At 45.1% G+C, this 21,864-nt stretch overlaps 1 protein-coding gene across 1 annotated transcript; it reads right to left on the bottom strand.

The window, feature by feature from the left end:
• Nucleotides 1-738: 738 nt before the first annotated feature.
• On the bottom strand, nt 739-10,976 carry LOC123120295 (pre-mRNA-processing factor 19). The gene is made up of 18 exons (XM_044540268.1): nt 10,722-10,976; nt 10,524-10,609; nt 10,373-10,444; nt 10,128-10,190; nt 9,570-9,656; nt 8,051-8,192; nt 7,851-7,969; nt 6,420-6,536; nt 6,103-6,198; nt 5,948-6,007; nt 4,941-5,015; nt 2,390-2,494; nt 2,195-2,311; nt 1,936-2,013; nt 1,760-1,856; nt 1,445-1,496; nt 1,214-1,284; nt 739-1,121 (listed from the first exon to the last, which is right to left on the bottom strand). The coding sequence occupies exons 1-18, from the start codon at nt 10,732-10,734 to the stop codon at nt 988-990; spliced, it is 1,584 nt and encodes a 527-aa protein (XP_044396203.1). The 5' UTR covers nt 10,735-10,976; the 3' UTR covers nt 739-987.
• Nucleotides 10,977-21,864: the final 10,888 nt, after the last annotated feature.

Raw genomic sequence — 21,864 nt, 5'->3', positions numbered from 1 at the left:
CGAAAAATCCGATTGAAAATCCGTTTTCACCATTAAATCCCTCGCGATGAGATCTTCGAAACTAGATCCCATGTTGATATGTTTTGATGAAAAAAAAATTGGATTAAAAGTTGCCATGTCTATTGCATATGAATTGCCATGATGTTTACACTGAAGTTGCCATGATATGTTTCGGCTATTTTCTTCTACATTAAATTTTAACATTTATAAAATGGGGAATTAAGAAACTAGACTTGCCATGAACCATAAACTAAAATTGCCATGATACATGCACGTAAAATTTCCCTGGTTCATACAAAAAATAATTTTCATGGTCAAAGTACTGGAGTTGCTATCATCAAAATATTAAAATTGCCATGATCTACAAACTGAAATTGCCACATGGCAACTGCAGTGTAAACATCATGGCAACTTCTGGCAAAAAAAAATCGTCGAAACATATTAACATGGGGTCTAGTTTTGAAGATCTCGTCAAGACGGATTTAATGATGAAAACAGATTTTTAGTTCGCTTTTTTATTTAGAAGATACAACATTTTCAAGCCGAAAACCAAAAAAAATCTGCTGATGTCATCTATTCATACGTGGCAAAATGAATGATGGTGGAGGCGTGTGGGCGATGTGCAAACGCCCACACGTGTGGGCGTTAACATTTCCGACATCTTTTAGTAGAAAATGCATAATGCATGTTCATTAAAATCTCATTAATTCATCAAATAACGGCCTCGTGGCACAACGGTAAAAGAAACTTGCGTGCGCGTGGCACGAGCCCTTTGAGATTGTATTCCTCTTCAAAACAAATTATATCCTCATTAGAAAATTAGTGAAGCCTACAATACAATAATGTCGCGGTCTGTTTACATCGGCGGAAGCCCACGCCATTGCTCCCTGAGGACCCTGCTTTTCCTCGTACGCAACCCATCCATCCACTACCAAAAGAGAGCGCAGGGAGCATCAAACAAGTAAAAACCAGATATACTGCATTTCCTCACTCGGCCGATGGTTTTGCATCATCGTCCATTTGATCATCTCCAGGAAGCCCAAATATCCTCAGGTTACGGTCCATAGAGCCGACGGCGATATATTTGGCGTCAGTGCCAAACTTCGCAGAAGTCACTTTCCCTGTGGAAGGACACGATTCACAAGAATGAAGTTACTTCACCTCAACTCTACATGCATGTCCAACGTAATCAGGGCCAGGAAGGAGTGCAAACCTGTTCCTGACAAATCTGGCAAGGTCTTGATAAGATTCCATTCCGTCTTGACGTTGGCTACTTGGTAAACCCTGTAAAAGACAGATTGGAAATTGTAAATGTTTAGTTTTACATTGTAACACACAACTGAAAGAAGGATGGATTTTATTTTATTTTTGCAAGGAAGTCTAGACCTATCAATAGATTCCCCTCCATAAGCAATGCCAAAATGCCAGGAAATCAAGAGCATACCTTATATCTGAACCAGCAACAGCAAGGTAGGTACCGCTAAAATCAAATTCCACTGCAGAACAGAAGAGAAGGCATCAATGCAACATAGAAATAGAATTGAAGCCATAGCCATAAACTAAAAACATGCCCATCACAATCCAAGATAACTATGTAAATAACATGTCAACATGGAATTGTGACGAGTCTAAGGAGTGACGTATGGAGCACAGAAGTGGCATAACTAGCTGTAGCCATGCACAAGGCAGTATTCACAACTTATATGTTCTAAAGTTTACTACTGAATGGAGCACAGAAGTGACGTACAAAGTTCCTTACCAGAATTTGTCGGCGTGTCCGAATCATATGGCGAGAAAGTCCTAAAATTTCTCAATTTCCTTAAATCCCAAAGCTTGACACCATCAAGAGCAGCAGTCTGCAAGGGGATGGTGAAAATATCAGAATAACAAAGACATCTAACACTTGTGCACATTGTTTTATGGTAACAGGCATACCGCCAGGAAGTAACCATTTTCAGAGAAGGACATAGCAGTGACAGGTCCAGCATGCCCCTCAAACTTTGCAACATTGGACTACAGACAAAAAAAATGTTCATTAGGAAATACTACCTCCGTCCCAAAATGTAAGACGTTGTTGCAGTTCAAATTTGAACTGCAAAAACGTCTTATATTTTGGGACGGGGGTAGTATATTTCAAGCACCGACATATGCATGACCATCTGAAATTATTCCTGAAAACAATTGCAGTACCAACCTGAGTCTTAACATCCCAAATTTTGACAACAGCTTCAGTAGTTCCTGTTCCAAGGATAAGACCATCTGGGTGGAAAGACGCAGATGTATATCCCTCTTGTCCTGAAGCCTCGCCAACCTAATAAAAAAGATTTTAGCACTGAATACACATGTATGCAAGTGCACACAATGATGATTGTAGTCTATGTGAGTGGACCTGTGAGAGGCAAGACCCAGTTGAAATATCATAGAAGCACCAAGTATTATCCTTGGCAGCGGTCACAAAGTACTTCTGAGTCGCATGCACAGTAACAGCTTCGACCTGAGATTTTTTAATTATTTTTTTAAAGAAAGGGTGAGTTAAAAATACATATTTTGTTCACCATCAGAGACATTTTAAAATGAGTCCAAAACGATAAGAACAAAAGAAAATATTATTAACAATGGCCCGCAAAAAAAGGGGCGTTTTTAGATGTAACAGCAGAAAATGAATTAATTGTATAACAGACTAACAGGTCAACAGCTAATGTTGCAATGAACAAGAAAACTTGAAGAAAGGTATCTGATGTGTGAATTTTTGTTTCAAGCATAGTGTAGAACTTCTGTCTCTTTTTTTGTTGTCCATTGTTCCTCAACATGAGAAATAAATCAGAACAGAAAATAGACCTTTGCTACCAAGTTTCTAAATGTTTTCGAATCTAATATGATACTGTTAGAGTACGTAATGGGCCTAATGGGCCCATTAGTCTTAGGGTTAATTAGAGATAAGGGTCGCTTGCTTAGGGGTCAAGTAAGCCTTGCTTGGGAGTCAAGTAAACCTCTATATAAAGAGAGGAGATGTATCAATCTAATCAAGCAAGAATTAAGAAGGAAATCCCTTCCCTCTTGCCTGGCCGTGGGCAAAAGGCCCCTGGCCGGCCCTCTTGCGCCCTCCTTCCAGCAGCGCCATAACAATTTGGTATCAGATAGCTCAGTTCCGATCATGTCTTCGCCGCCGCCCACCCGTCGCTTCCGCTGCCGACCGTCACCACCGCGCCGCTGGCCATCTACACCGCGCCGCTGCCCTCCCCGTCCGCGCCGCTGGTCGCATCCTTTGGCGCCGCCACCGCACCACCGGCCGCCGCCTACACCCCGGAGGAGATCACCGGGGTCCTCAACGACCTCGTCACAGCCGTCCAGGGGATCCGGCTGTACCTGGCCAGCCCCTACGGGCCGCCGCCGCCCCTGCCGCCGACCGCCGCCATCGGGCCGCCGGCCCTACCGTGGTACTCGCCACATCCAGGGGCCTCCGCGGCGTTCGCTGGGACGCTGCAGCCCCAACTGCAGCTACCGCCGCCGCCCACCGCTGCCCCGCAGTGGCCGACGCCGGCTCCCATCGCCGCCTCCGCGCCGCCGTGGCAGCCGCCACACCAGGCGGCCTTCGCCGCGCTCGCCGGGCCACTGCAGCTGCAGCGCAGCTGCCATCCATCGCCACCACCGCCCAGCCCTGGCTGCAGTGGCAGCCGCCGCTCCTGGCGGCCTCCGCCGCGCCCTGCGCTCCGCCGCAGCAGCCACCGCCGGTCAGCTCCGGCCCCGCATCGACCGCGCCGGCGGGAGTCCCGCTCCACCAAGTCCAGTCCCCGCCGTCGCCGTCACCGCTTCCTTATTGGATCGCTACCTGCCACATGTCGGCGGCGGTGAGGTTGCAGGCTGCTGCGCGCGGCCTCCTAGCGCGTCGGCGTGTGCGGGAGATGCGTGGTTTGCAGCTGTCGCTCCTCCAAGTTGCCCTTCGCTGCATAGAGTACCTCGATCTCATCCGCTGCGTCGGGGATCTTGGGCATGCGGTTTCCCCCAAGGGCGGCGGGCCTACTGTTTTCCCCGCGGGCAGCGACCTCAAAGTCTGCGACATCGGCGGTTGGGGGGGCGCACCCCTCCTCGTCATTCTCCATCACAAGCCCTCCACTCTTCCCTGTGCGGTGCGAACCAACAGTCGTCCGGCAGGGAGAAGGCATGGTGTCACCGACAGCAGCGCACCGTGTAGCACCACTGCATTCCGCCACCGGCCGCCGCGAGGGCGCCTCTGCTGGTCACTCTTGCGACCACTTCCAGGTGGTCATACACATGCACTCCTTTTGTCCAGGTGGTGTCCATGGGATCCAAGTGGCTGTACACGTGCACGTCCGACGTGCGGATGGTGTCCACTTTTTGTTAAGGGGTCCAAAATAAAGCATCAGCGACCTAGTCCATTTCAGGTTGAGAATAATAAAACAAGCCGAGATGTAAAAGGCTTGTTTTTAGGTGTTAGGTTTGTGTTGCGTCGAGTCATGGTTATAAGTTGGTTAGGCTGCAGCTCGAGGACAAGCTGCATGTCCAGGTGGGGTGTAGTGTTACGAGTACGTAATGGGCCTAATGGGCCCATTAGTCTTCGGGTTAATTAGAGATAAGGGTCGCTTGCTTAGGGGTCAAGTAAGCCTTGCTTGGGAGTCAAGTAAACCTCTCTATATAAAGAGAGGAGATGTATCAATCTAATCAAGCAAGAATTAAGAAGGAAATCCCTTCCCTCTTGCCTGGCCGTGGGCAAAAGGCCCCCGGCCAGCCCTCTCGCGCCCTCCTTCTAGCAGCGCCATAACATACCAAGAATATAATATCAGAAAATGGAATGATGTATATGAATGTAATAAGAATATCAGCAATCCTTAAACCATAGTTCTGAAGATAGGAAATTATAAACTCAAGCATGTGTGATCTGCTTAGCAAAAGCAAGATCCACCTGAAGAGTGAACACTAACCTCGGCGGTATGATCTTTCAATGTATGGATGCAACTGTAGTTTCCCTCCTCACCCCCTTGCCAAATCCGAACAGTCTGCAGCATTTGCAAAAAGGTCAGCAATAACTTAAACTACCAAAACTGATATGCTCGTATAATTCAAACCCTCAGGCTTCGTGCTAGAGGGGGCTCAGAAGACTGATCAGGTCCTGTGTTTCTTATGAGTGCAACAAATGCAAAGCAATCCATTTATATAGCAGGAGTAACATCAGCAGGTTCATTAAAACCATAGCAACTTTTCAACTTGCTATCAACAAGCGAGCATGTATGAAATATTACACGACTTGGAAAAGTGGTAGTAGTTTACTGACCAGCGTAAGCAGGCAGCTACACCTATATGTTAACAGAAGGTTTCTGGCATGAGCTAAAGCCTTATATAATTTTTTTTCTAGATAGATGACCTCCAATTATGATTACAAGTAGACACTAGTGCAATTGATCTCACCAGGTAGAAGGTGGGATTAGTGCGGTAATAGGGTTTTTACATATTTGAACGAGTCTGTTTAGATGGGTGTTGGTTGGGTCCAAATAGCTGACTAAAAACTGCTTAGCTGTTTTGGATTAAGAGCCATGCCCAGCAGTCAGGTATGAAGTCGGTTCGGTTGGCCTAAATCAAAGCCAAAGTGTCATGCCCAGCTCAGTCTTTAGATTGAGTTGGATCATTCTTGCAATTTATATCAGAACATGATCATGTACAACTATGAATTCTACTGGCACTAGAACTGGAAACCTGGTTGTATTGGCATATTTTTACCTAGTTTGTTACCTCTGAACACGAGCAAACACAAGGTGCAAATAAGCAATCCATGCTTGTCAGGATAGATATGAAAAAGGAAGGCCATTGTCTATTTCATGCACAAATCACAAGCCCCATAATTACAACATGACAGTCGAGAGGCAAATAAAATCAGCATCTGATTGTTTTAACCATATTTGTGAGTAATTAGACGCATCAGAAAGTGGCATACCTTATCTGCTGATCCAGTTACCACGAGCTCATCCCGTGGAACAAATTTCAAGGTGGTTATCTGTCATTAGAAAGTTCACATGTTACAATTTAACTCCGACAAATATATGAAATATAGTAAATTAAGGATGCATCAGAAGCACTTGGGGGAAAGACCTTCTTGGAGTGACCAGCAAGTGTGCACAGGATTTGACCAGATGTCCTATCAAATAGCACTGCATTCGTATCGATACCCCCAGTTGCAACTATGTCCTGTTAATCCAGATTAAGAATCCAGTAAATGAATAACTCAATCACTTTGACATCAAAGTAAATGAACAAATCCACATTTGTGAAGTCCTGCTCCACATAACGCATCATATTGCCCGACACAAGTAAATGTATTAATGTGATGGTGCGCACTTCAATTAATGTGTAACCTCATATGCAGTTTAACTCAATAGGATGAACACATAGCCAAATTATAATCTAACCTTTGACGGATGGATATCCATAGACAAAATGCCTGGCTTATTTGTCTTGTGGAGTGGATGACTAGAGATCTGAGTATATCTCTCCAGTTCATCAATTGATGCCAAACTTGGTGGTACCTGAGAGAAGACAGATAGGATTGCTGACTCATTTCACCAACAAGTCATAACTAGTTTTACAAAAGTGCATTCATACAAGATAAGGGAACATATTATGTGCAAATCCACATCTTTTGGAAAATACCAAGCCACACCATTCAATTGCATTTCAAACAGGCAGATCTTACGCCTAGGCGTACTCTCAAAAAAAAAAAAAACAGGCAGATCTTCCACACACACACACACACACACACTTTCTTAAAAGAACCCCCAGTCTCCTCTATTCCTCACTTCCCTGCCCTCTCTCTCACACACACTTTTTCTCTTCCTCCATCTTCCTCTCACAATCAGGCTGTCTGATGTTGATGCAAACATCCTCCTGAATTAGAATCACTGTCGGATGTGGATGCCAACATCCTTCTCTGAAGGTCCTCCACCACAAGGTGGCCCTGGCACACTTCTCCCCTCGATTCGGCGGGGGCCTCCTCTACCCAGTGCCACCTCCTTGTGACTGACACCTACATGTGCCACCTCCTTGTGACTGACACCTACATGTGCCACCTCCTTGTGACTGACACCTACATGTGCACTCCTAAGGCGGCTTTGCTCCCCGCCAGAACCGATGCTGCCGCATGCACCTCCGCTTATCTAATGTTCTCTTACATTTTATCTGGAAGCTTTGTTTGGATCCAAATGAAGAAATAATAATCTTGATTACCAATTAGTTTCCTGATTCGTTGTGTCTGAAGCAAGTAATTTGTCGTTTCAGATCCAAAATGTTCCACAATTCTTCACATTCAAACTGGGGCACGAAAAATCCCTTTGTTCAGGCCAGAGGAAATGAGCAATACAAAGATTTTCATATTAGAAATGATGAAAAATATGCCAAGACGAGGTCTCAGATGTCAATAGCGCGTATGTGCTCTTCATGTTCATCATATCCAAACCCTAAAACAAAATCAGATGCATAGTTCGGGATAGCTTATATGCCAAGTATGCCATGGGGTTCCAGACTTTCTTTTGGGGAGGGGGGAGGGGGGCAAATAGAACGTTTTGCTGTTTTCCATGAAAATTTGATAGGTGTCTACAATTTTATCAACCTTGGGTGGGGGGGCATGGCTTCGCCACTGATCTTGTGGGCAGGGATGAAATTCAGATTTTCAACTCTAGGTCCCTTTTCACCTGTTACACTCCCTATAAGATAAAGCTACTCCCTGCATAATGCTAACACCGAACAAGCTAACTCTTTAGAGAGGTCATTACTTTGAAAACAACCAACACATAATATATAGTTGTAAACTAATTTCTGTTGTAGCTATGCAGTGGGGTGCGTACCTGTCGTTTCTTACGCTGGGCAGAAAGCATGGTATTACACTCTGTTAGTTCATCGATCATGACAGGATTGATACCAGGGCGTATCTTCTTCCCATCAGGGCCAATTTCATCCTCCATTGCTGTATCCAACAAAGCTTAACTATGAGAAATTAAAAAACTATACCTAAGGATATACTTGCACAGCTTCAAGCAGTATGAACCTCTTTTTCCATTGGAAACGACAGCTGCAGGTGCAACTCCCGCCATCGACGCAGGAATCTGTCTCTCAGCTAGAGCCAAAAGTGCTCTAGACTCATCTCTTTCCTTCTTTAATCTGGCTATAACACGGCAAGCAGCATCATGCTGGAAGGGGCAAAAACAAACTAGTAAACGGAGGGCAGATGAGTAATGTTCTTTCATGGAAGACTATAACTGAGTTTGAACAAGTAAATATGAACATACAAGTCTGCTAGATTAAATCAAGCATTGAAAAAAATAGCTTGGCTTAATAAAGTTTGCGTAGATCAAACTTGACAACCCAGACAACCTCAATACACAGTTTCATAAATAAGATTTATGCTAAAAAAAACTAGATTAGCTTTACACAATATACTGAATACATGCCATTCCACCTTCCGATTTTCGTTCCTAAATAATACATGCCATTCTACAATTCGAGATTTAATTGCACCGTCTTTTATTTGCATACCTCTCCTTTCAGCTGTTAACAGTTCATTTATTAATCCAAACTAGAGGAGCATACATCATCCCAAGAGCAATAAATGGAGTAATGAGGGGCTGCGCGAGGGTAATATGGTACTATATGTCTACTTTATTGTTATCCAAATCCTAGAATAAAATCTATTTAGGGATGGGTGGGGTATGAATGTTTAATATTTATTCAAGTTAAGAAAACATAAATTGAAGAGTGCAGATCAATTTGACTATTGGCGCACAGGAGAAGAGAGGGTACAATGGTTAAAGCAGACAGATTCCAAGGTCATATTACAGTACAGATAATCATGATGACCAGTTGACTACAGAGAGGGCAAGATTTGGTAATAACTGGTTACTTGTGAAGTTAGACAGGTCAGCACATAAAGGCCAATAACATTTGACCACTTTGTCATATAAGATGTTCACGTGTGCTAGTGCTACCCACATAAGCGGTCAACCATTTCTACCCACATAAGCACAACTACAAGCATAAAAGACCAGCTGTAAATAATTGCTAGCTTGTTTTCAGTTCTAAGAATGTAAGATACAAGTTGATTTGAAGGCCCACGACAAAACGAACTCATCGCATCAAAAGTTTCAAAATAATTGAGTCTACATAAGTAATTAAAGCATTGGTTTGAAACGCCTTCTAAAATCATATTCAGTTTGTGCATAACTCAAGTTAAGCTACAATTCCAGTATGAACAATTCTAAGCAGGGCTTCAACAATGAATGATTCGACATTCTGGTGCATCTATCACCAGCCAATTTGTAAAACGAGTGGAGTCACTCAAATGTTGAAAAACAATCCACAGCAGCCTAACTATGAACCTATAGGAAGCTCAGATTCTTCCAGCAGGACCTCGGTCCACGAAAGTTGATGGTCCATTTGCTATGAATTAACACGGACTGAGATTTCTAAGAAGAAAACAATTGCTTCCTTACTATTTGACTTGCAGGGAAATTTCCTTAACATTTTTTGCATGAATTGAGAAGAAATAATTGCATTGGTCAAACAAAGACCTGGTATAACGCATGACTAAGTTCTTGTCTTGCTGTGTGAAGCTGCTGCTCCAAAGCAAAATTAGAAAGCATAAGAGCATCCCACTCCTGCAAAATCAGAGATAAACTAGTTCGTGAGAGTATGGCAGGGGTCAGGGAAATAGTACCATAGTGCAGACTTCAACATCAAGGGAAATATTATCAACAGAATTTGAGGATTATTAAATGTGATCGTTCTGACTGTAGGACAAATATGAAAACGTACAAAAAAAAGGATGGATCAACAAATATATAGCAGAGTTCCTGATTCCACATTAAATATAACTGATGAGCAGGCAATTTTTCTAGCTCTAGCTTAGTCAAGTTATATCTCTGTAGATGCTAAAGAATAGACTTAAGCAGCTCCACGGTGTTGCAGCTTGAAGGAAGCCCAGAACTGTTTATCTTTGACGTTAGAAGCACACTATGAATTCACTGTGGGTGTTTGACCTATAATTATAACACGCTATAGTAAACTAACAAGACAACAATGATTATCAACAGTTCAGAATCAATTTAGATATTCAGAATTCCACTTACGTTTTGAAAGATTCCAAGGAGTCCGGGAATGCTTGCAGCCTGCAGAGGCCTGGGCCTCACGACCTGTGAACAATAGAGCTCATCAGTGGGTTTTTCAAAGATTGAATCCCTGAATATTTGAGGGGTGATGTGGCAAGTTACTTTTAGCTAATTAGTTTAGTGCCGCCACATAGGAGGATATGGCATAGGATAATCTACGGAGCATGCAATTTCGAAAATTTGTTAGAATTCCAGAGAGGCCTCACCTTGTTGGTCTTCACCAGCACGATGTCGTCCATGGAGAGTTCCTCCTTCGTAACTGGACACTTTCCATGGTCCTGCGCCACAGCAACCCACGCAATCTTAGCGCAAACAGGATAAAGAAATGAGAGGCGAGATCTAAGACGTATTACCGACCTCAATGTAGCGCTCGATGAGCCGCCGCTCAAAGAGGAGCCCCGACCTCTTTGATACCACCGGCTCATCCGGCACCTCGCCGGAGACTTCAGGCCGAAACGTAGAGGCAACGGAAGACGAATTAGCGCACGGGAAGACGGATCGGGTAGCTAGGGTTTTGAAGAAAATAAAGGATGGGGGGCTGAGGCAGGAGCTTACTTGCACAGATCATGGTGGCCGCGGCGAAGGTAGAGCCGGGAACAGCACGAGGACGCGGGACCTCTCAGGTGGCAATCTCGCTGGCGGTGGCAGTGGCGGCGCGCCGGCGACGGGTGGACGAGGCGGCGGGGAACGAAGGTGTAGCCGCTAGGGTTTTAATTCGAGTGGAGTGGGAAATTTTGTCTTCTCGGCGGGGAGGGAAATTACAAGAGGAGGCTCGGCCTTCACGAAATCTTCATCCATGCCCTTGGACGTGGGGGATTTCTTTGCTGTCGTTACTGGGCTTTCTTCGGATGGCCCAGGCCCAGCAAAACCTAAGAAAAAGTCTATTTTGAAACGAAGCAAGAAGCTTTCGGATTCACTTAAATTACGAAAGGCGATGAGGAGAAGAGTAGGAGTTCAAATGACAGAGCGGGCTTCTGGACAAACAATAGTGAAGGGGGCCGAGGAAGTAAGAAAGGCAGTGATGCTATCTCATGGAAGAAAAGCTCGACAAGCCAAGAAGGAGAGGTAAGAGCTAAAGCAAATGAGGAAAAGGAAGTTACCAGCCCCATGAAAATTGGAAATGGAGTTACTGAACAACGAGTAAAAGGGAAGAGACTTGACTTTAATGAAGAAACACAGGATAAACTCCTGAAGGAGAAGATGGAAACCTTTTCGGACGAGCGAAATAATGAAGGAAATAAACAAGAAGCAATGGTTGTTGACAAAGGAGCAGCAAAAGAGCAGGGTGAGAATAGGGCAGGAACTGACATGGGACAACCAAAAGGAGAGAATGCACAACATGAAGCAGCTGAATTGTTAAGTAAGGATATAACCAGGGAGGTAGAGAAAGAAGCAGGGGTGGCACAAAGAGACTATGGAAAATGTGCAAGTGAGGACAATGCTCAGGAGAGTAGGAAGAAGAGCAAGAAAGTAATCATCAAGAGGCAAGAACGGACATAGAGCGCCCAGGAACAAACCAAGTTGATCCCAGACTCAAGGAAGCGTGGTACGGACTACATTGAGATAGATGATATACTAGAACCAGGGAAAAAGCGTATGAAGGTGATGATAGCTGAAACAACTACTGGAGAGGAAAAAGGAACAGGTACGGTCGAAGAGCCTAAACTTGACTTGAAAGCGGGATTGGCGGACCAATCCCGCAGGGCCCAATGAGGATAACGACCTAGAACTGTCGGGGGTTGGGGAACGGCCCGGTAGTGAGAGGGCTCTGGATCTACAGAAGCGGGAGGACCCCGACATTCTCTTCCTGTCGGAAACAAACCTATACGGGAAGCGAATGGAGAGTTTTAAATGGAAGCTAGGTATGAGCAATATGATCGCAAGGAGTTGTGAAGGGAAAAGCAAAGGTTTGGCTTTATTGTGGAAGAAAGATGTCAATATTGAGCTTCGTAGCCTCTCAAGATACCACATAGATGTGGAAGTTGTTGAGGGAGACGAATTCATATGGCGGTTTACTGGGATTTATGGGGAATCAGTAAGCCAAAGGAAAAATGTGACCTGGAAATTGCTAAACATCTTGAATCAATAGTTGAGACTACCGTGGCTATGCACCGGGGATTTTAACGAAGTACTATATACCCATGAGAAAAGGGGCGGGCCTGATAGACCACAAGCAGCAATGGAGAGATTTAGGTTAGCACTAGCTGAATGTGGCCTTAGAGATTTAGGATACACAGGAGATAAATTCACGTGGCGAAATCACAGTCACATAGCGAGCAAATACATCAAGGAAAGGTTGGATAGAGCAGTCGGCAATCAAGACTGGTGCAACAAGTTCACTTCATACAAAGTTGTAAATGGGGATCCGAGACATTCAGACCATCGCCCAATCACCATCTGGTTAGAGGGTAAAAATAATCAAGCTTGAAGGAAATATGCCCTAGAGGCAATAATAAAGTTATTATTTATTTCCTTATTTCATGATAATTGTTTATCATTCATGCTAGAATTGTATTAACCGGAAACATAATACATGTGTGAATATAGACAAACAGAGTGTCACTAGTATGCCTCTACTTGACTAGCTTGTTAATCAAAGATGGTTATGTTTCCTAACCATGGACAAAGAGTTGTTATTTGATTAATGGGATCACATCATTAGTTGAATGATCTGATTGACATGACCCATTCCGTTAGCTTAGCACCCGATCGTTTAGAATGTTGCTATTGCTTTCTTCATGACTTATACATGTTCCTATGACTATGAGATTATGCAACTCCCGTTTACCGGAGGAACACTTTGTGTGCTACCAAACGTCACAACGTAACTGGGTGATTATAAAGGTGCTCTACAGGTGTCTCCAAAGGTACTTGTTGGGTTGGCGTATTTCGAGATTAGGATTTGTCACTCCGAATGTCGGAGAGGTATCTCTGGGCCCTCTCGGTAATGCACATCACTTAAGCCTTGCAAGCATTGAAACTAATGAGTTAGTTGCGAGATGATGTATTACAGAACGAGTAAAGAGACTTGCCGGTAATGAGATTGAACTAGGTATTGGATACCGACGATCGAATCTCGGGCAAGTAACATACCGATGACAAAGGGAACAACGTATGTTGTTATGCGGTCTGACCGATAAAGATCTTCGTAGAATATGTAGGAACCAATATGGGCATCTAGGTCCCGCTATTGGTTATTGACCGGAGACGTGTCTCGGTCATGTCTACATTGTTCTCGAACCGTAGGGTCCGCACGCTTAAGGTTTCGATGACAGTTATATTATGAGTTTATGAGTTTTGATGTACCGAAGGAGTTCGGAGTCCCGGATGAGATCCAGGACATGACGAGGAGTCTTGAAATGGTCGAGACGTAAAGATCGATATATTGGACAACTATATTCGGAGTTTGAAAAGGTTCCGAGTGATTCGGGTATTTATCGGAGTACCGGAGAGTTACGAGAATTCGCCGGGGAGAAGTATTGGGCCTTATTGGGCCATACGGAAAAGAGAGAGGGGCTGCCTAGAGCAGGCCGCGCGCCCCCCCATGGCCTAGTCCAAATTGGACTAGGGGGAGGGGCCGCACCCCCTCCTTCCTTCCCTTCTCTCTTCCCCTTCCTTGACTCCTACTCCTAATACATGGAAGGACTCCTAGTTGGACTAGGAAAGGGGGAATCCTACTCCCGGTGGGAGTAGGACTCCCCTAGGGCGCGCCATAGAGAGGGCCGGCCCTCCCCTCCTCCACTCTTTTATATACGGGGGCAGGGGGGCATCCCAGGACACACAAGTTGATCTTCGTGATCGTTCCTTAGCCGTGTGCGGTGCCCCCCTCCATGATATTATAACTCGGTCATATTGTAGCGGTGCTTAGGTGAAGCCCTGCGACAGTTAAACATCAAGATCGTCACCACGCCGTCGTGCTGACGGAACTCCTCCCCAAAGCTTTGCTGGATCGGAGCCCGGGGTGCGTCATTGAGTTGTACGTGTGTCAAGAACTCGGAGGTGCCAGAGTAACGGTGCTTGGATCGGTTGGACCGGGAAGACGTACGACTACTTCCTCTACGTTGCGTCAACGCTTCCGCTTCGGTCTACGAGGGTACGTAGACAACACTCCCCCCTCTCGTTGCTATGCATCACCATGATCTTGCATGTGCGTAGGAATTTTTTTGAAATTACTACGTTCCCCAACAGTGGCATCCGAGCCTAGGTTTTATGCATTGATGTTATATGCACGAGTAGAACACAAGTGAGTTGTGGGCGATACAAGTCATACTGCTTACCAGCATGTCATACTTTGGTTCGGCGGTATTGTTGGATGAAGCAGCCCGGACCGACATTACGCGTACGCTTACGCGAGACTGGTTTTACCGTTGTGCTTTGCACACAGGTGACTAGCGGGTGTCTGTTTCTCCAACTTTAGTTGAACCGAGTGTGGCTACGCCCGGTCCTTGCGAAGGTTAAAACAGCACCAACTTGACGAACTATCGTTGTGGTTTTTGATGTGTAGGTAAGAACGGTTCTTGCTCAGCCCGTAGCAGCCACGTAAAATTTGCAACAACAAAGTAGAGGACGTCTAACTTGTTTTTGCGGGGCATGTTGTGATGTGATATGGTCAAGACGTGATAAAATATAAGTTGTTGTATGAGATGATCATGTTTTGTTGAAGTTATCGGCAACTGGCAGAAGCCCTATGGTTGTCTCTTTATTGCATAAGATGCAAGTGCCAAATAATTGCTTTACTTTATCGCTATGCGATAGCAATAGTTGCAAGAGAAATAGTTGGCGAGACGACCATGTGACGACACATTGATATAGATCAAGATGATGAAGATCATGGTGTCGTGACGGTGACGATAGAGATCATGACATTACTTTGGAGATGGAGATCAAAGGCGCAAGATGATCATGGCCATATCATGTCACATATTTTGATTGCATATGATGTTTATCTATTATACATCTTATTCTTGCTTTGATTGACGGTAACATTTTAAGATGATCTCTCACTAATTATCAAGAATCCCTGAGTATGCACCGTTGCCAAAGTTCGTCGTGCCCAGACACCACGTGATGATTGGGTGTGATAAGCTCTACGTCCATCTACAACGGGTGCAAGCCAGTTTTGCACATGCGGATTACTCAGGTTAAACTTGACGAGCCTAGCATATGCAGATATGGCCTCGGAGCACGGAAACCGAAAGGTCAAGCGTGAATCATATAGTAGATATGATCAACATAGTGATGTTCACCATTGAAAACTACTCCATCTCACGTGATGATCGGTTATGGTTTAGTTGATTTGGATCACGTGATCACTTAGATGACTAGAGAGATGTCTGTCTAAGTGGGAGTTCTTAAGTATATGATTAATTGAACTTAAATTTATCATGAACTTAGTCCTGGTAGTATTTTGCAAATTATGTTGTAAGATCAATAGCTTGCGTTGTTGCTTTCATATGTTTATTTTGATATGTTCCTAGAGAAAATTGTGTTGAAAAATGTTAGTAGCAATGATGCAGATTGGATCCGCGATCTGAGGTTTATCCTCATTGCTGCACAAAAGAATTATGTCCTTAATGCACCGCTAGGTGACAGACCTATTGCAGGAGCAGATGCAGACGTTATGAACGTTTGGCTAGCTCAATATGATGACTACTTGATAGTTTTGTGCACCATACTTTATGGCTTAGAATCAGGACTTCAAAGATGTTTTGAACTTCATGGACCATATGAGATGTTTCAGGAGTTGAAGTTAATATTTTAAGAAAATACCCGAGTTGAGAGATATGAAGTCTCCAACACGTTCTATGGCTAAAAGATGGAGGAGAATCGCTCAACTAGTGAGCATGTGCTCAAATTGTATGGGTACTACAATCGCTTGAATCAAGTGGGAGTTAATCTTCCAAATAAGATAGTGATTGACAGAGTTCTCTAGTCACCATCACCAAGTTAGTAGAACTTCGTGATGAACTATAGTATGCAAGGGATGATGAAAATGATTCCCGAGTTCTTCATGATGATGAAATCGACGAAGGTAGAAATCAAGAAAGAGCATCAAGTGTTGATGGTTAACAAGATCACTAGTTTCAAAAAAAGGGCAAAGGGAAAGAAAGGGAACTTCAAGTGGAAAGACAAGCAAGTTGTAACGCCCCGGATTCGATACGCCAGGTGTCCGCCAGTTATTCACCGTCGTTGCCATGTCATTTGCTTGCGTGTTGCATTTTATCATGTCATCATGAGCATTTCATTTTGCATACGTGTTTGTCTCATGCATCCGAGCATTTTCCCCGTTGTCCGTTTTGCAATCCGGCACTCCTATGTCCTCCGGCGTCCCCCTTTTGTCTCTCCTTGTGAGCGGGTATTAAACTTTCTCGGAATGGCCCGAGGTTTGCCAAGCGGCCTTGGTATAGCACCGGTAGACCGCCTGTCAAGTTTCGTGCCATTTGGAGGTCGTTTGGTACTCCAACGGTTAACCGGGTAACCGTAAAGGCCTCTTTCGTTGCAGCCCAACACCCCTTCCAAAGTGGCTCAAAACCCAGCAAACTCCCCTCCATGCTCTCGATCGTTTGATCACGATCGCGTGGCCGAAAACCGTGCTCCATTTGGACTCTCCTAGCTCCCTCTACCTATAAATTAGTCCCCTCCCCCGAATTTGCGGTCCAAACCCTAGCCTCCTTCTTCCTCCGTGCGCCGGACACGTCCGCCCGGCGCCGGACACGTCCGTCGCCGTCCCTCGGCGAATCAGAGGTCGCCACCTCAGCCCGGGCCGCACCCCACTTCGCCGCCGACCGCGCGGGCCCGCTCGGCCCGACCGCGGCCCCCCGCGGCCCATCTCCCCGCCGCCGCGACCCGCGGGCGCCGCCCCGCGCTCGTCGCCGGAGCGTGCCGCGCCCGTTGCCGGCGCCGCCTCCATCGTGCCCCGAGCTCCTCCGCCGACTTCGCCCGCAGCCGGCCCCGCCGCTGCTGCTCCTCCCGGCCGGCGCCGCCCAAGCCTCGCCGCGCCGCCGCGCGCCCTCGCCGGCCGAGCGCCGACCGGAGCCGTGCCGGCCCGCCGCTGCTCCCCGGCGCGCTCCGTTTGTCGCCCCTGCCAGATCCGGCCACGGGAGGGCCGGATCCAGCCTTCTCCGGCCTCTCCCTCGACTCCGACCGCCTTCTCCGGCGAAATCCGGCCTGCCTCGGAATCCGTGCCGAAGGTTGACTTCCCCCCGAAATTCGTCTAAGTCCCCAGTCTGTGTAATTTTCATGCCATGTTCATCATGTTGTATCTCTGCATCCGTAGCTCCGTTTTGTGCGTGTAATATGTCAAATTGTTCGCCTCGACGAGTACTTCATTTCATTCCATTGCATCATTTTCATTTGAGCTCATCTTGATGCCCGAAATGCTCTTGGTAGAGTGCATATTGATGTTAATCTGCTGAAACTATTATAAGTTGCTCTTTTGTTATTTTTGCCATGTTTGATGTGTGCATCCTATGAGGTTGATGTCTACATGTATTTTGATCTATGCCATGTCATCTTTCCAGGGGTGCCATCCATGTATTTTTTTTGACTTGTGTAGTGACTGCATTGAGCTTGTTAAGTAGGGCACTTGCTGTTGCTGTTTTCCTGACAGATTCTGTTATATTTTGTTGCTATGTAAACATGCTTGTACAAGTCATTTCGTGCAATATCTGGAGATGTTCTATAAACATGTTTTGATCTAAATGTTATCCTCTATCCATCCATGCCCCTGGTTGCATTTATAGGTTGCTGTAGCTTGTTGTAATCTTGCTCTAAAGTTGCTTGATGATGTTGTTGTCAGCCTGTTAACATTAACTTCAATGTTTCCATGATTGTTTTCTAGTGATCCATGCACCCTATGACCTTGCTGTTGCCATGCTTAGCTTCACAAACATGCCTTCTTACTGTTGGTTGCCTTGCCATGCCATGTATTGCTCTGTGGTGAGTGGTTCGAGCTCACCAACATGCCTACTTATTGTTGTTCCTGCCATGTATGAATCTGTAATATAACTTGCCATGTTTACATGGGTGCCATCATATTTTCTGATCCTTTTTGGCTCATGGTCGGTAAGGGTCTTTTGATCTATGCTATTAGTAGGTTCATGCCATGCCTTTGTTTGCCATGATAAGTTCATGTAACATGTTGTTTGATAGCTCTAAACATTGCAACCTGATGTTATTTCTGCTAAAGTCTGAAACTGTTATAATTTGCAATCTTACCATGTGTTTTTGAGAATGTTTTAGTGATTTCTGGAGATAGCTCAGTGTTCATGTTTTGTTATGCTTTACCAGTACTTCATGCACATGCCTTTTGTTATTATGTTGGGATGCTATAGCATGTTGTTTTGATGCTTGTAATATGCCTAGTTGCTGTTTTAGGCAGATTGTTGCTATGACTTGTATAGAGTGTATGTGTTGAACCATTGCTCCGTTTTGAGTGTGCTCTATATGAAACTTGCTTGATCTTGAATGTAGCTTCATATTACCATGTTGCATCCTTGTTTTGGTGTGTTTGCTTGATGTTTGGGTGCATTTAGCATCAATGCCATGTTTAACTTGTTTTGCTCATATCTTCTAGGTCGTAACTCCGAATCTAATGAACTTTATATGTAACTTGACTAGAATTTCGTGTAGATCATCTTGGTGCATCTCAACTTACTGTTTAACAACTTGAACATAAGGTTTATTCAGTTCTGGACCAATTTCGAAATTTGCATATGAGGACTTACCGGACTTGTTATATGTTGTTTCCGGCCTCATTTAAACTTGCCTTGATGTGTTGTTCTTGTTTGCATCATCTCTTGCCATGAGTAGCCTCATCTAGCTTTCTCATGCATCATGCTTGTTGTGCATCATGTCTTGTCATGTGTGGTGTGTTTACCATGTTGTGTGCTTCTTCTCGATAGTTCCCGTTTCGTTGCGATCGTGAGGATTCGTTCGTCTACGTTTGGTTCGTCTTCGTGGCTTTATCTTCTTCATGGACTCGTTCTTCTTCCTAGCGGGATTTCAGGCAAGATGACCGCTACCCTGGATCTCACTACTATCATTGCTGTGCTAGTTGCTTCGTTCTATCGCTATGCTGCGCTTCCTATCACTTGTTCCTTAAGCCTCCCAATTTGCCATGAACCTCTAACCTTTGACACCCTTCCTAGCAAACCATTGTTTGGCTATGTTACCGCTTTTCTCAGCCCGTCTTATAGCGTTGTTAGTTGCAGGTGAAGTAGAAGATTGCTCCATGATGGACAGAATTTTGGTTGGGATATCACAATATCTCTTATATTTTAATGCATCTATATACTTGGTAAAGGGTGGAAGGCTCGGCCTTATGCCTGGTGTTTTGTTCCACTCTTGCCGCCCTAGTTTCCGTCATACCGATGTTATGTTCCCGGATTTTGCATTCCTAACGCGGTCGGGTGATTTATGGGACCCCCCTGACAGTTCGCTTTGAATAAAACTTGTCCAGCAAGGCCCAACCTTGGTTTTACCATTTGCCTCACCACCACCTACCTTTTCCCTTGGGAGTAATTAACCCAAGGGTCATCTTTATTTTAGCCCCCCCGGGCCAGTGCTTGTCTAAGTGTTGGTCCGAACTGAGCAGCCTGCGGGGCCACCTCGGGGAAACTCGAAGTCTGGTTTTACTCGTAGCTTGACTTATCCGGTGTTGCCTTGAGAACGAGATATGTGCAGCTCCTATCGGGATGTTGGCGCATCGGGCGGCTTTGCTGGTCTTGTTTTACCATTGTCGAAATGTCTTGTAAACCGGGATTCCGAGACTGATCGGGTCTTCCTGGGAGAAGGTATATCCTTCGTTGATCGCGAGAGCTTATCATGGGCTAAGTTGGGACACCCCTGCAGGGTTTAAACTTTCGAGAGCCGTGCCCGCGGTTATGTGGCAGATGGGAATTTGTTAATGTCCGGTTGTAGATAACTTGACACCTGATCCGAATTAAAACGCATCAACCGCGTGTGTAGCCGTGATGGTCTCTTCTCGGCGGAGTCCGGGAAGTGAACACGGTTTCTGGGTTATGTTTGACGTAAGTAGGAGTTCAGGATCACCTCTTGATCATTGCTAGCTTCACGACCGTTCCTTTGTTTCTCTTCCTGCTCTCATTTGCGTATGTTAGCCACCATATATGCTTAGTCGCTGCTGCAACCTCACCACTTTACCCCTTCCTTTCCCATTAAGCTTTGCTAGTCTTGATACCCATGGTAATGGGATTGCTGAGTCCTCGTGGCTCACAGATTACTACAACATCAGTTGCAGGTACAGGTTATGCGACGATCATGACGCGAGAGCGATGCTTGCGTGCGTTGAGTTCTTCTTCTGCTTCTTCGATCAGGGGATAGGTTCCAGGTCGGCAGCCTGGGCTAGCAGGGTGGATGTTGTTTGAGTTTCTATTTATGATTCATCCGTAGTCGGATGTTGTTCTTGTATATTGTATTGTTGTATTCTTGTGGCATTGTATGCCTTTTGTATGTATCCCCGTCTATTATGTAATGTTGATGTAATGATGTCCACCTTGCAAAAGTGTTTCAATATGCGGGTCTATCCTTGGTGGGACCTTCGAGTTCCTTTTGGATAGGGTCGCATATTGGGCGTGACAAGTTGGTATCAGAGCCTCGACCGACCCTAGGAGCCCCCTTGATTGATCGTGTAGTTTGGCCGTTGTCGAGTCTAGAAGAAAAACTATTTTTGGAGTCTAGTTATATCAGAGAGTAGGAATTCTTTTTACTCCTCTGCCCCTTCGTCGCTCTGGTGAGGATTCTTGACGTAGGTGTTTTGATTTACTCCTCTCCCCCTTCAATTTTTTCCTTAGGACACGCAGTTGGTTTTTCGATCGTTGCTCCTCAGCTCTTTCCATCCGGTGCATTTCTCGTCAAGTTGACTCGAGCCTCTTCATCTTTGCCAAGTTCAATCCTCATTTGTTTTCTTTTCCCACCCACCCACCCTTCTTCTTCTCAGAACCGGAGTCCGTAATCGAGTATCCATCCTACTCGTGCGAAGTCTTCGTTTTTTTTTCCTCAATTATTTCAACCGGTGTTTTCTCTTCAAGATATTCGTCGATTACCCTTTCCAGTTGCCCGTGTTTTTCCCGCCCTCCCACTCTCTTCTTCCCGGTGTCTGAGTCTCTTTCGACCATTAATTTCATTCGTGTGGAGCCTCTTCAGTCTTCCCTCAATTATTTCAACCGGTGAATTCTCGTCTCGTTCGTCATTCTTCATCTCTTTTCCGGTGGATTCAATTCTAGTTTTTCGGGTTGATCATATTCTTTCCATCGGCTCAAGTGTTCTCCTTGCTCGTTTGCCTCTCGCCATTCATCATTCCGGAGTTCGGAAGACATCTCAAGAGATTCATCTGTGTTCGAATTAATTCGAGGTTGTCACCTCATTCAAATATTTCAATTGTTTCGGTGCATCATCTATCTGTTCAACATCCTTTTTTCAACGGTATTTTCTTTGAGTGGGCCCTAACCCACAGATCTTTTCCCAGGATCTTACCTAACTCTTCTAATTATCCCGGAGTCATTCCCGAATTCTTTTCAAAGTGGGACGTAAGTATGAATTTCATCAGTCAGATATTTTCCAAGATCGATTTTTAAATTCTTTTCATTGTTGGCTCAACCTCTTCGATTCTCATTTTCCCGGAGTACCTCAGTAATTTTGGTGGTGTTTCTCGTCATCATTTGAAGATCGAAGAAGA

This window comes from Triticum aestivum, chromosome 1B (genome assembly GCF_018294505.1).
Source record: "Triticum aestivum cultivar Chinese Spring chromosome 1B, IWGSC CS RefSeq v2.1, whole genome shotgun sequence".
In the NCBI taxonomy this organism is placed as follows: domain Eukaryota; kingdom Viridiplantae; phylum Streptophyta; class Magnoliopsida; order Poales; family Poaceae; genus Triticum; species Triticum aestivum.
This window is presented reverse-complemented; position numbering and strand designations above follow the sequence as displayed.

Bases quoted from the DNA above. Each gene is read 5' to 3' on its own strand.
- LOC123120295 (XM_044540268.1), bottom strand. The intron at 10,445-10,523 runs GTCGGTAATACG...GCTGTGGCGCAG, and splicing joins TCATCGAGCGCTACATTGAG to GACCATGGAAAGTGTCCAGT. The intron at 1,285-1,444 runs GTATGCTCTTGA...TGTCTTTTACAG, and splicing joins GTTGCTGGTTCAGATATAAG to GGTTTACCAAGTAGCCAACG.